We start from the raw sequence: 14,645 nt of genomic DNA on the forward strand, positions 1-14,645 counted from the left end.
TTGACCTCATTTATCCACTTACTCTGATGTTTTTGTTTTGTTTGTGAGGTAAAGAGCCCATGTCCTCTTGCCCAGCTTTCCCAGTTTCCCAGACAGCTGTTGGCTACTGCTTGTCCCAAATGAAATCCAAGGGCCAGCACTTGTTTTGTTTTTTCTCTCTGCAGGTGAGGGTGACCTGAATAAAGTGGCTGATGCCTGCCTGATTTACCTCAGCGCCAAACAGCCCGTGAAATTACAAGAGGCTGCCAGGAGGTACGTCTGCTTGATCATCCGCGTCTCTTTACGTTTGTCCTAAATTATATATGATTTGCTAATGGCAAGCAGAATTGAGGCATCTCTGCGCTTTCCTCTTCTCTGTCTTCTTGTAGGTTAAGGTGATTTCTTCAACTGTGCCACCTCTAGAGATGTATTTTTACTAGACGCATTTCTCTTTGCAAGTAACCTTTACCTCCTCTGCTGCAACGTCAGCACCAATGCCACAGGGCAGAGAGCAGAAAGATAGCGTTCTTGAGGGGCAGAGCTCTCCTGGCTGGAGGGAGATCTGCTTCTAGGCCTGCTTGTCTGTGATCAGGTGACCCTGGCACCTCTCTGGGCCTCAGCTCCCTCATCTACAAAATGAAAGGATGGGTTACTGATCTGGCATAATTTGACTCCAGGGAGCATCTTAATGGGCATCAGGTGTCATGAATCCTCACAAATTATATGCAAAATTGTGTGTGTGCAAGCAGACACGTACCAGCCTCTCTCTATGGTGTCCTTACCATTGGAGTCTGTGAACCAAAACATGTTAAGAGCCACTGGGTTAATGGCTTAAAGGGCCTTTCCAACTCTGAAATTGCGTGATTCTCATTTCCAAAAGTTTTGCTTACTCAAGAACAGCTTTGCCACCTCTGATGGAAGAAGCTATATCTGGTTCCTAGAGTCCTAAAGGGTTTTTCTCAAAAGCTAAAACCTTGAGCACAGCAGCATTCCCCAGACTTGGGATCCAAAATGCATTCTGGCCCCCTTTCTTCAGCTTTCCTCTCAGCTGGGAGCAGCCTGCGCCCTGGGACTGCCATTCCCTGGATGCCAGTTGCTGAAGCAAAAGCTGGCTGTGTGGCCTAGCACACTGTCCCTGCAGCTCCAAATGTTGGGACAGAGAAACTGCCCCTCCCACTCCCTGGGTTTCTGGAATCCTGTCCCTGATCTTCCTGGGTGTGGTAGGAGTAGTCTTGGTCCCTGAGGGGCTGAAGGCCGCTCTGACCATGAAATAGGAAAGCCTATTTGCTCCCTTACAAACCTTGCACTCCCTGGGAGTGATTGAAATACCTTTTTGAATTGATTTATTGTCCTTTGCAATTTTTTGCTCATGATTTCTCCAGTTTCCTTTTTTCTTTCTGTCTCTTTCCCATCACATCCCCTAGGGCCAGCATCCGTCATGCTTTCTCCAGCACGGGGGTGCATCCTAGCCAGCTTCTTATCCCCAGTCATTCTGTACCTTAGAGAACCGCTTAGGGTGAAAATGGTCCTCCCCTGGACAGCGTCCCTGATGCTGATGTGCTGTGATTTAGAGTACAGTTCAAGAAGATAATGAAGTAAATGCTTTGTGTGCCTGTTACAACCAAAAGTTACAAAGATCTGATTTTCACAGCCCCTGTCCCATTTTCCTTCTTCTACACCCATCCATACCAGACCCATCAAACAAACTAATATTCGCAATTCATTATCTTTCCATTTTCTTTTTTTCTTTTTTGCCATGAAAACCAGTTAAACCCAGAATTGGGCCTTGCTGCATCTGGAGTTGGTGTTCAAGGTGCCTGGGAGGAGGGGAATGCAGCCAGACCACTTGAGTGCAGCGCCTTTGTTTGCTCCTTGGCGCTCATTCGCTCATTCGCTCATTCGTTTCGGGGTTGAGTCAGATGACCTCCCTCTGGCCAGGCCAGGCAGGGAGGAAGTGCAGGGTTGATTGCTTCACAAATACATCATCTGCACACTTATTTTGAAGTCAGGGGAGAAAACATCAGTGTGGCCTCGATCTGGAGCTGATTTGGCATCCTGATTCAAAAATTAATAAGCTCTCTAAAGGGAGAGGAAGCCTGAGACAATGGGAAACCTAGTTGCTTTGCGAGCTCATTACCGTGTGGGGAGAGGGAGGGAGGTGGGCGAGCCCATTAGCACTGAAACAGCCCTAGCTACAGGGACTGATGAACAAGGTCGGCAAATGGCCGCACCATCCATCCATTCTTTGTCCTTATTCTTCTTTCCTTCACACCCCACATCCATTCAGAAGTGAAAGCCTGTCTTCCAAACTTACAGAATCTCCTTTCAAACTGTCGGCTTCTCTTTACCTCCCAGCCTCCATCCAGGTCAGGCCAGGTCACCCTCATCTCTTACCTGAATGACTGCAGAAGCCTTCCTAGCCCCCTGCTTCCCCCTTGCCTCCCCACACAGCCATCAGTGACACCCCCACCCACTCCTGGGAGAAGAGAAGGCTGTTGTGCTGGGTGCTAGGGCCCAGTGGGGAGCCCTATAGCCAGAGGGTTGCAAACCTGTCTCAGCTCAGTGCTCAGAACCAGTACAGCCAGAGCTGTCAGAAGCCCGCTCCCTCAGAGGCAGTGAGTTTCTGCACTGGGCAGGTGACCCGCTTGCTTTGGAAGTAGCCGCTGTGTCTGTCTGGCAGGGCTGATGAAGAACCTGTGAGGGGGGCGGCTGCTCCAAAAGGAGGTGGGTCTGCGTGGGACTGTCGGGACCTCTGAGGAGCAGCCTCCCTGGAGTGGGAATGGAGGCAATCTCAGCAGCTCCATAAAATTTCCTCTTTGTGTGCATTACACTTCGGTTTTTCCTTCCTTCTGTTTGCTTTTCCGGGATCCAAAGAATGACCAAGCCTGTGTTTGCTTTTTTAATTTGTCATATTAAATATAGCCTTTGTGGCAGGCTTTTACACCAGGCTGTAAATTCTAGAAATGGAAATTGATCAGGGGGTGGTTGATATAACCAAGGCTGTAAATGCTAAGAACGGAGATGCCATTCCAGTTTAATGCTTTTATCTAGCGAATGTGCCTTGTGAGGAGGGGCATAAATCTTGCAACTTGGGGGAGGGAAGGGGATAGAGGGCAGGGCATAGCCTTCCTGTCTGTTACCACCAGGTGTCACTGTTAACTGGCTGTGCAAGAAAAATACCAGCTCCCCCAAAGTACATCTAGTTAAATAACTTCAATGGATGACAAATGAGAAAATCATGCTTGGGGTGGGGAGGAGGGGTCAGCATACCACAAGCTGTAAATAAGGCAGTGTCCCAGAGGGTAAGCATTGGATTACAGAGTAACAGGTCATATCAGTCACGCCATCTTCTCAACCTTGGCACAAGCTAACTTAACTGATTTAAATTCCCAAGTGGCCCCGGAAGCCTCTGAGTTATCTCCCAGCATGCAGTGGGCCTCCACAGTGCTGTGCTTTCTGGCCATGGAGCGTTTCCTTCCCAAACATGAAAGGAATTTGAGATGCAAGCACATACCCCAGATTTCTGTGTTTTTCCTTCAAGCCAGTACATGCTCTCAGCCTGGTTCAATTCAGCTCCGTTAAAACCATACTCCCTGGGCCTCTCTGAGCAGCCTCTGAGGCTCCCTGTCTTAAATCATCCAACGAGTTATCCACCTCAGGGCTATAAGGAATAAACAGGGCAGTACCTATTTTTAAAAGATAAAGTTCATGCCCAACAAGACTCATGATGAAGGAACAATGCTTTTAGGCTACTTGGTCTTCACCCCAATCCCACCTCTACCAATGGGGATGCAAAGTGCTAGCAGGTAGTGACCAGCTGGTCACCTTCTGGTTGTGCAGGGTAGGGGGGCTGCCCTCCCAGCATCCTCTGCCTAGCCATTGTATATGAGGGCAAAGGGCACCAGGCTTGGGGGTGGAGAAAACTCGGTTCAAATCTTATTGGCTCGGTGACCTTGAGCAAATGACTTAGTTGCCTTTCCCCTCATTTCCTTCCGCTATTAACTTGGGGTGGTGATAACCTTTCTCCTAGAGTCACTGTGCAGATGAATTGCATGAATATGGGAGGGAATCCACCCAGCATTCACTCATTTTCCTGATTAGCTGAGTTGTTGCTATGTCAGGCACTGTTCTAGGAACTGAAAATGGCAGGGAGCAAAGAGAGAGGCGGCCCTGCCCTCACAGTGCTTATGTTTCAGGCATATATTTATGTGTGTATACACACCCGTGTGGGAAATATATATATAAATTTACCAAATATAATATGGATGATGTATATGTTACACACAGGCATATACACTTGGTCATGCTATTTTTTGTTGCTTCATCTTGACTGAAATCTGAACCATTTTTGACTCAGAATGATCTTTTTCATGTTAATTGTGCCACCTCCCACTACCGCCCGTTTTTTGATAAATCTGGACCAGATTTGAAGGTTCATTTACTGACTGACTTCCCCACTTTCTTTCTAGCAGTAGGATCCAGCCCATCAAAGAACCCAGCCGTGCCTTCAAACTCTGGACGAACAGACTGGCACAGGCTCATTCATTTCATCCCTGTCAGAGCCCCAACGCCTCTCTCTACCCACACCTGGGCCTATTATATTTGAACGGATCAGGAGCCACGGAGGTGATCCGTTAGTTCAGCTGAGCTTGAAATTAGTAGCTCATCCCCTTTAATGGTGTGGGCAGTTTGTTTGAGCTTGGGCTGCAGAGCCGCTTCCCCCTTGGATTGCACCCAACATGGAAATGCGGGTGCTCCTAATATTTTTCCTTTCGACATTTGAGTAATAGTTGACAAATCCAGACCCAAGTAGTTAGCTTTCCCATTATCCATCTTTTGACAGGATTGCTGCTTTTCTTTTCCAGGCTCATTGTTCTAAAAATACACTCAGATCTGAAGCTGTTCGCTGTGCATATATAGGCATGATTTCCTGGTGTCAGAGATAAGAGACATCTGCCATGCAGATTACAAACAAAGCGGGTTGCTGGGTTTCAGATCTGAAGGCAGGGACCTCTGTGCTACTTAAATCAGATGCTACCCACCCTTCCCCTGCTTCCTCGGCGTTGCCATGTGATGGATAGTCTGCCAGGGCTGACCATTTCACCTCCCAGTGGGAAAGGCAAACCGGGGATGTGCATGTGCGTGTATGAACCGTGCTGGGTCAAGAACAAGAATGTTCTTGGTGCTCCTGGTAGCTGGACCGCCTGCGCAAGGTGGACTTCGGGGCAGACCACCGGTAGCCATGTCATCACTGCAGGGCCTGCAGTCTGTCCTGAACCCCTGAGCGGCTGAAGTGAATGTGATCTCAGTACCTGGTAAAGCAGCCAGGAAAATGGCCTCGATTGTCTCATGACATGTGTGTTTATTTAAAAGCTTTTTGGGGGTGAGCCAGGTACTGTGTTGAGAGTTGAAAGATTTCAAAGATGAATACCAAGTTGGAGTTGGTCTCACGTTGCTGCTCAGTTGCAGTGTAACCTCAGGCGAGTTAATTTACTTCTCAAAGTCTCGGTTTCCTCATCTACAAGACTAGAATAAGCATATCTATTATTATCCACCTAATACAGTTATTACAAGGATTCGGTAAAGTCATATTCTTTAGCACAAAACATCAGCACAGAGTGAAAAGTCAATAAGTAGTAGTTATCATTACTTAAACTTCCTCCTTATTCCCAAAGAAACCTACGACATCTTACAAATTAAGTGTATGCAACAAGAAAAATAGGAAGTGAACAAATTTCTTAAAAGGAAAAATAAGAAGAAAAGAAGGTGGAGCCAGGGTTGAGGTTCATATAGAAAATGCAGGCTTGGAGCTCTGTACCCCTTGCTAGAGATGAGCCTTCAGTGTGACTCTGAGCTTCCTACCAGACAGAGCAAAGAGGGAACTGCACCTGTTGTGCAGTGCTGGTCTTGACTGGAATAAGAAGAGAAAGCTTTTCAGAAAGAAGCATAGCTCTCCTTGGTACTGAACCCTAAGAAAATGTCTCCCTGGGTCATCTTAGAACAGCTCTGAGTGTTGTTGTGACTAATATCCCTAACACCCTTGCAGTAAATACAATACATTTCCTAGAGCTGTTTCTTACGACAGCCATCAGCGGAGGCTGCTGGCTTAGTGCCAGAGCGTGGGTTCCAGGAAAGCAGTTCAGCGGGGAGGGGGGCAAGTAGGTAGACTGCTACGGAGATGTCTTTATCTTCAAGGGTGTGAATCTTGCAGGGAGGAGCAGGAAACTCTGTATGTGGCCTGAGATGCCACCAGCAGGGGCCAAGGCCCAAGCCAGCGGCCTCTGTGCTTGGCACAGACGACTTGGAAAAATCTGTGCCTAGCAGCATTGTGGTCGTTGTGGGATCTAGGCCTGCGGGAGGCCTGGAGGCAGGAGAGCTGGCCAGATGGAAGGGGCTGCTTTTCAATCCTGCCCCAGTGGGATTTAAAGCCCTTCTAGGTTTTGTTTTATTTTTGAATTGCCTGTGACAGATTGGTCTTCTCAGTGCCGTATCTTTTTAAATATGCACAGAGCAATGGAGTCATTCCGCCGCATTTATGATACTTTGTCTTGTGGTACTTTAGGGGCAAGATTAGCATCATAAGCTTCTACTGGTGTTTATGCTTTTAAATCCTGTCCCCGTTACACTTAAATATTTTTAATATCAGTCTCGCTATGAGTATGTGGGTTAGAATTAGATTGATAGATGAATGGTCTTGAATAGGATATAGTTAAATCTAACGAGAATAGATAGCTGGAAAGGTAACTGGTAGTACATATTTATTTAGATAGTAAATTGTTGCTTCAAGTCATAATCCCCCATTTTCAGCATTTAGAAACAAAAAAAGACCTCCATTCAGGGGAAGATAGCTAAATTGAATAGCAAGAAAGGACAGGCTTGAAATACTGGTTAACCAATGAACCAAGACCCACTAGAGTAAATTACCAAGTATGGAAACATCGGCCCACTGCTCGCTGCCTAGGACACGTCGACACCCTGAGCATCCGTTTGTTTAAAAGGAAGCACGCAGCCTCATTTGTAGCATCATGTGTGGAGTCACAGGACAAGAAATGGCCAGAGGAGAGAAGAATGTGGAGGCTGTTCTGTCAGAGAGGGAATAACAGCAAAGCTGAAACTTTGTGAATCTGCTTGCTTTCCAACAAGTGAGTTGATTTTCCAATTGCATTTAGTCACGCCCATGTAGAGGCAGCCTGTATCATGTTCCTAAGGAGACACCCCCGAAGAACTGATTTAGAAGCCCAAAGTAAATAAATAAATAAATAAACAGATCACAAAGCCCCAAGTTCTTTACCACTGGCATTTACACAGGCAGCTCATGGGAGCATTTTATACATCCAGAGAGAGACAAGAAGCAGCAGATCCCTCAAGCAAGTAATTGACAGAGAAAGAATAGCCTGTCACCCAGGAGAGCTGGAAGCTCTGAATTTCAGTTACAGTTTATTTAGCTTACTGGGCCTTGATTGGCTGGTGGTTTTCTAGAGCTCCCTATGAGCAGATGTTGTCTAGACTGAGGTGGTGAGGACACGCTCTGTGCTACTTGCATCTGCAACAGAGGAGTTTCTTTTTGGTTTGGCCACCTTTAGAGGGAAGGGCCTGTGATCCAGCGCCCACGTTGTGGACTATTAGAGCTAGGGGGGCCTTAGAACTCATCTGATGCTCCCCCCTCTTTACAGAGAAGGAAGACACTTGCCCGTTCCCCTCCATCCTGGCTCCAGCCCACATGTGATTGCTAGCATGGCCCTGTCCACACCGCACCAGGGCCTCTGTGATTAGTCTGCCCTCCCTAGCAGTCAGGAAGCCCTGAGGCCTGAGTCTTCTTGTCCATCCACCCATCTTCGTATCCCACACACCACCTGGCACGGCGCCTGGGCTGGACACCAGTGCTGGGACACACTTGGTAAACCGTGAAGAGATGGGACCCAAACTCAGCCGACCAGATTCTGGTAGCACCTTTCCTACCTCCCCAGGCCACCTCACCCCTAGCTTTGTCATCCCGAGCACCCTGATATTGATCATACAGGAATGAGCTGCTTCTGTTGGTTTGGCGTCTAGAGTTTGTTTATTAGGTACTTACGGATAGCCGTCAGCTGCAGATAGGGCTGAAATGCAGGGAAATGGCTGCCTGCATGAAGTGAAATTCAATAAGACCGCATTTTAAGTGAAAAATCAGTATAAACACCAGGCTTCTTTGCCATGGAAACAGAGGTTGCTTAGAAACTGCCTAACAGCGAGTTCTAAATTTTTTAAAGTCAAGTTATCATTTAAGCTACACGGCCCTACAGGTTATTGAGAGATAATCACTCGCCTCAGGACACTGGGCGGCAGGAGGCACAGCTGAGTGCCTCCCCAAACTCTGGGGACCAGAGGATCTCTTGATAACTGTGCTCCCCCAAGCCACTGATTTGGGCCTGGGGGAAAGAGAAAGGAATTTTTGTTCAGAAGTTAGATCGTATACGTATATATTTTTTAAAAGTGTTTCTCTTTGGGTTTGGAAAAAAGATGGAGCTGGCCATTTGGCATGTTCAACAGCCACCTCTGCCGTGTCTCAAGATGTATCGGGAACATTTTCCTGGCAGTTACTGCAATCAGTTCAAAGCAGAGGTCCTGTCTTTTTCTTCTGGCTGTTGATTATGCAAAAGGGGCTTTTGAGGTCTTCAGCTTTCTGATCTCCACTCCCCGGGGGACCCAGGATGGGCAGGAACTGGGCCCAGGAACAAGTGGTAGCAGAGTTTGGAGCAAAGCTGGGCCATGAGCACTCAGACAAGATCTCCTGGGTCTCAGGCTCAGCTCCCAGGAGCTTAAAATGAACAAGAATTCAGGTTCAGAATTTGTTGGTGTTTAGAGTTCAGCGGGTTGCATACCTTTTGCCAAGCAAGAGCACAGCTACGCCTGGTTGCATAGCATGGCATTTGCTCCTGACCTCAGGCATGCAAAGGACAGAGACTATTGTATTCATTTCTTCCTTAAAATTGAGGGCAAAATTATAACCCACTTGGCTGAGAATTGGGACTCCCACCAAGTCAGTGTGAAGAACATTATGAGGGAAACAAAAGACAGATGTTTTGCCCTTTTCAGAGTGTCTGAGAAGTTTCCATGGCATAGCAGAGAGCTAGGGTTGGTAGTGATAATTATTCCTGAGACACACGCACCCTTTCTCTGGAAGGAACAGTGTTTTCATTATACACTTCAAAGTGTTTTCCTGCACCTCATCTCCTTAGAGCCTTTGAACAAACACGTGAGAAGGGTGGGGCGGGTGCGATCATCTTCCGTCAGAGAAAGAGGAAGAAATAGGTTTATGGAGGCAAAATAATTTGCTCTGAGCCCCAGAGGTGGGAGAAGGAACCTCGTTGCTGCCTGTCACTCTGCAGACTCTATGCCTTTAAGCGCTAAGAAATGAGACCCAAAATCATTCTTCCAAGAGTTTGGCTCTTGCTTAATAAAAAAGGTGAACTTTGTACACATTTTTGCTTTGCCTCCCTGTTAACATTTTATTTAGAGATCTCACCGGGCAAAGAGAGTAGCTTTTCCCTTCCTGCCAACGAAGACGACATCCGCATTTAGCATGTTTAAAAGGACTCGGAAAATGAACATTGCAGCGTTTCCGTGCCGTGTGAGTCGGAGCAGAGCTGTGACTGAACTGAGCCGTGGTGACACTTTGCTGGGTGTTGCCCAGATCAGAATATTCCTTGGAGCTGCGAGTGCGCTGTGCTGCAGCTTGAGAGATTGTTCCAGTCCTTGGAAGGGAAAAACAAATGGAACCATTTGCATTCTAACAGTCTTTGGCACCAGGGAAAACTGTCAACTGTGTCACGTGTAAATAGAAATCTGCTTCCCATTTTTGGTGCGTTTTTTCATAATTTCCCTTGTCGCTCTAATTATCAAAGATATTTGTTTTTAAACAAAAATTGTCTTCCACCTAGGCCCCATCTCCTTTCTGCAGTGAAGTGGAAACGATGAATTGGAATATTCTAATCACTTCTCCAGCGTCTACCGCTGAGGTTACAAACGCAAGATTATCCTAAGTAAAGAAAACTTAGATTGTTTAGGCACAAAATAGGCCAGAACGTTTTTCAGAGTGCCCCCTCCTTTGCCTCCTTCGAATATGAATATTAAACCCTAGGACGAAAGTGAAAGTGCACAGGCTTTTCAGATTAACCTACTTAAAAACCAGAATTTAGCTCTGTTTAACAAGCATTTAAACTCGTATTTGATGCCCAGCTGTAAGGGAGAGGTCCTAGGAATGGTGGCTGGGAATGAAAAGGGTCCATCAAATAGACCCCATCCACTCCATCCGTCGGAGAGAAGGACCACCTGTGAGGCTGTGGGCCTCTGCAGAGCCCTGAGTGAAATGCGTCCCCATTCTTAGAAGTGAGGAAACTGAGACCGAGACAAGTTGAATAATCTTCCCCAGCCACTTGGCTAGTGGTGTCTACGGCTACGTGAATCCTGCTAGTAAAGCTCCCTGGTCCGTCCGTGGTGCTGAGCAGTGGCCTCTCCTGTACGTCCTTTCATAGAGCGGAAACCTTCCAGAGACAGACGGCATCTTCAGTCATCAGTGTGCAAGCTAGGAAGCCCTTACTCACTGTGAGGACCTGTTCAGGCAGTGCTGGCTGCGTTCACCAGGTGTCTGGACGCAGAGTGAGCCCGGCAGACATGCTCCCTGCCCCCACTGTGAAGAAGGGAGATGGCCATCGTTGAGTACTTGATAAGTTCTGGGAAGGGTGTCCTGTAAAACAATAAATAGATAAGGGGTACCCACCTAGACACAATGGTCCGGGAAACCGACCTCTCTGAGCAGGTAATGTGTGAGCTGAGGGGCAGGGTGGCCGAGAGAGCTGCCCAGCTGGGGAAGGGCTCATCCTTCTGGGGTGGAAAAGCCAGACCCTGGTCCCTGAGTCAGCCGGGTGAGGTTTACATTTGGACTGCCTGTGCAGTGGCCCTGGGCACATGACTGAATGGGATATGAGCAGGTAGGAGAAAAGGGTTGTGACACCTTTTCAGACCTGGTGGGTCTCTGGTGTCAGCTGGTCCAGGCTTTTCAGCTCCGTCTGTGTTGTGCGTGGGACACCAGTGCCCTGCCTCTGCCAAAGGTCATGGGAAAGGGCTCAGCCGGTCCTGTCCCAGGAGATCTGATCCCTGCAGGCATGTCCAACCCACCAAGAATCCATGGCTCTCCGTGGCCAGAAAGGGCCAGTGACAGGTTCAGCAGTGAGCTGGGGGCCCGGCGTGAGGGCCTGCAGACTCGAAGCTGAGGGCTTGCCCAGGTTCCCCAGGCAGGACTGGGAGCCCCGCCCTGGGGCAGGTCCTATAAGCGAGTGGAGCCTGGCGTGAGGGTGGGCCTGTCCATTTTCTTCCTTCTGAAAAGTCTTGCTTTGTGTGTCAGAACTCAACCAGTTTCTTTGCCAAGATCTTATTTGATGTCAATGTTGTTCTGCTCAGACTAATTGCTTTTCTTCTGTATGTCAAGGGATAGGAAACTCTTAGCCTCTGTTTCTCTTAGACTTTGGGACCATCCATGTGTCCCTGTCTTATGAATGAGGTGGTTTGTCCTGCTATTCAGGTGATTTGCTGTTTTATCAGTTTTTTCTCAAATAGCCAGGAAGTAGCCTCTTGGTAGAACACCAGCAGGTTCCCTCCCTGTGCCCCCGCCACCATTCCCCTCACTGCTGTTCCTCTCTCCACAGGGTTTTCTTCCACTTGATGAAGGTCGACCCGGACTGCACCTGGTTCCTCCTGAACGAACTTCACTGCCCTGAGCAGCTCATACCCCCACATCCTACCCTCCACCCTGTGCAGCTGCGGGGGGCCACAGGGCAGCAGAACCCATATATGGCCAACGTGCTCCTCCTGCTGCGGGAGCTGCAGTGAGCGCCCCCCTGCCTGCAATGGGGTGACCCCACCCTGGCCAGAGGCCATGGCAACAGCAGAGAAGACAGCAAGGTGGATTAGACAGGCAATCGATTTCTAAATTGATCGATCACACAACTGCTTAGAAATTGGATTGAACGAAAGTAGCTGACTGTTATTTATATTTCATACCTGCTGTTTTCAGATGACATTGTCTGGCAGCTCTTAAGGGCTTAACTCCTTAGCTTACTCTGTCCAAGCTGCCTCACAGTCCACCCCACACACACAGACTCACACCGGCGAGCTGACAGACACGTGGGCAGAGTCCTGGACTGCGTACCATATTGTGTGTCCTCTGAGTGTCCGAGGACCACGAGGCAGTACCACTCACCAGGAGTCTTCAGAACACAGCCCAGTGTCACAGACACACACACCCCTCACCTCGAATAATGAGATGGAACTAACTCGTTGCACCTAACCTGTTCTTTGGAAGAAAATGAAATAAAGACACTCGTTGGATGAAAAGTATGATCAAGAGCTCACTTTCAAGTTTTCTATTTAAATTGGGTGATTTTTTAAAAGTGGGTGAATGTTCTTGAATGGATAATCCAGAGCCATGGTATAAAAATCCAAGCAGCACAAAATGGGAACAGTGAAAAGTCATCTCCCACTCCCCAGTCATCTGGTTTTTCTCCCCAAAAGCAAACGCTCATGACAATGTTTTTTATTTCTTTTAAGTAGGAGATTAATTACTTTTAACCTTTGATTGTGGATACTAGTATACTGATGCCACAGGTACCCATAATGCAGCTGCCCCCGATGCCAGCACGTGGCCAGCCTCACTCTACCGCTCCCTGCTCATTTACCTCCCACCCCACCAGCCCCTGGATTATTTTCAAGCCAATCCCAGATGTCGTATCCAAGCCTTTTCTTAAGCATGTAATCACATAGCATTATCACAGCTACCAAAATTAACAATGGCCCTTTAATATTATATCCAGTGTTCAAGTTCCCAGTGTGAGGGAATCAGGATCCACATACCGTAAGGTATGTACGTTGCTGTTATTAATACGTCCTTAATGCACTGCTTTTCATTCATGGATTCCCCTCCACCTCTCTTCCTTTCCCTGTAAGCTTTTTTTTAAATATTTTTATTGATTTCAGAGAGGAAGGAAGAAAGAGAGATAGAAGCATTAATGATGAGAGAGAATAATTGATCGGTTGCCTCCTGCACGCCCCCCAACTGGGGATTGAGCCCACAACTGGGCATGTGTTCTTGACGGGAATTGAACCCAGGACCCTTTAGTCTGCAGGCCAACGCTCTATCCACTGAGCCAAACCGGGTAGGGCTCCCTGTACGTTTGATGGCGAGGAAACAGGGTCCTCCAGCCCCAGCATTCCCACAGTCTGGGTTTACTGATTGTATCCCTGTAGGGTATAGGGCACAGGCTCCTCCGGCCACCGTATTTCCTGAAAGTGAAGCAGAACAGCGGGCTGGATCAGGTTTGGGTTTTTTGTTTTTGCTTTTTGGCACCTCTTCCTCATAGGTGGTGTTATTCACTTCCATCAGGTGGCATATAATGTCTGATCTCTTCCTGTGACAGCAGCCCATGGTGATCTTCGCCTGGGTCCACGCGTTCTTTAGGGATTGCACAGTATGCCCACCATGGCTTGCTTTTAGGGAGTACTTGTGTAAGGAAACCTTCCCTTCATCCACCAGCCGTAACCTTTAGAGAGTTTGTGTAAAAAAGGCAGGATAAATACTTGAGTTTCTACCTCGGTGATTTGAAACACATAGGTTATGTAAATTTAAGCGCATGCACATGTGCTGAAGGGTCCCAGGAGTGATAAATGCTTCCTCACCAGATGCATGTGAGGAACCGTCTACCAGCTAGATTCTAGCTGACTTCCCCAGTATCTTAGGTGATCCCCAACCCCCCAAAAATCCAGAAGGCAGTTGGCATAGGGACATATTGCAGCAAGGATCCCCAGCCAGTTCCAGAGAGGCCGCCTCGTTTCCTTTTAGGGCAGTGGGATGTCCGGCTTGGGTCCAGGTGGCAGCAGCCTGGCTTCTGGTCTGGGGGACCCTCCCTTTGCACCTCTCTTCTCCCTCCTGCAAAGAGGAACTGAGCCCGAGGGAGAGTGATTAACCTTTTGGGATTCTGGGCCCCTCCAGGAAGCTGATGAAATGTGAGGACCCACTCCGCAGAAACATTCCTCCTCGTCCTGTGTCACTCCCAGAGGGCACCGCATCCCCCAAAGCTGCAGTCACACACCATCTCCTCATCTCCTGGGTCTGCTTAGCTGACCTCACAAAATCCTATGTATAATTCCAGAGACTTCATGTATGACCCTGCAGGGACCCCAAGTTAAGAACCCCTGAAAGAGAGAGAACCATTCTTCCAGTTTTAAAATCCTGGGATTTTTTTCCTTTGGAAGAGGGGGAAATACCCTCTAATTGAGATTGTGAAGGGATTCACAGCATTGTTCCTAATTCCACCGGGCCACAGTGGTAGCTAATTCAATCGCTAGGTCCTCACAGATGGGTCAGAGGTGGTGCCTTCTGTGGAACATTAACTAGCTCCCAGTGGGATTAAAGCAGCTGCCTTCCCAGGCGCCTGGGTGTGGCGGCGGGCGTGCACCAAGAGGCAGGGGCATGCACACCCGTCCTGTGCCTCGGTGGCACTGGGCCCGGGGAAGCTCTCCAGGAGAGAATCCGCGTGGGAGGGTTTGCGTGCTGTTCCAGAAACCCATCTCTTCCTCAGAGTTAAGACATCCTGAGTTGCGTTTGGACTCCTGCAGGCAGATTGTTGCACTTG

The 14,645-nt window shown here is 48.2% G+C and overlaps 1 protein-coding gene across 2 annotated transcripts in view; it reads left to right on the top strand.

Annotated features, from left to right (window-relative positions):
* Positions 1-12,358, top strand: part of TTI1 (TELO2 interacting protein 1) — a 61,548-nt gene extending 49,190 nt beyond the window's left edge. The window contains exons 7-8 of one of the 2 annotated variants that reach the window (XM_080683800.1): positions 165-252; positions 11,664-12,358. In XM_080683800.1, the coding sequence (XP_080539926.1) occupies positions 165-252; positions 11,664-11,847 (272 nt within the window). In that variant the 3' untranslated portion in view covers positions 11,848-12,358. The remainder of the gene's footprint in view (positions 1-164; positions 253-11,663) is intronic. The other variant, XM_080683801.1, reaches the window with a different exon arrangement.
* Positions 12,359-14,645: the final 2,287 nt, after the last annotated feature.

This window comes from Plecotus auritus, assembly GCF_963455305.1.
Source record: "Plecotus auritus genome assembly, chromosome: 8".
Classification (NCBI taxonomy): domain Eukaryota; kingdom Metazoa; phylum Chordata; class Mammalia; order Chiroptera; family Vespertilionidae; genus Plecotus; species Plecotus auritus.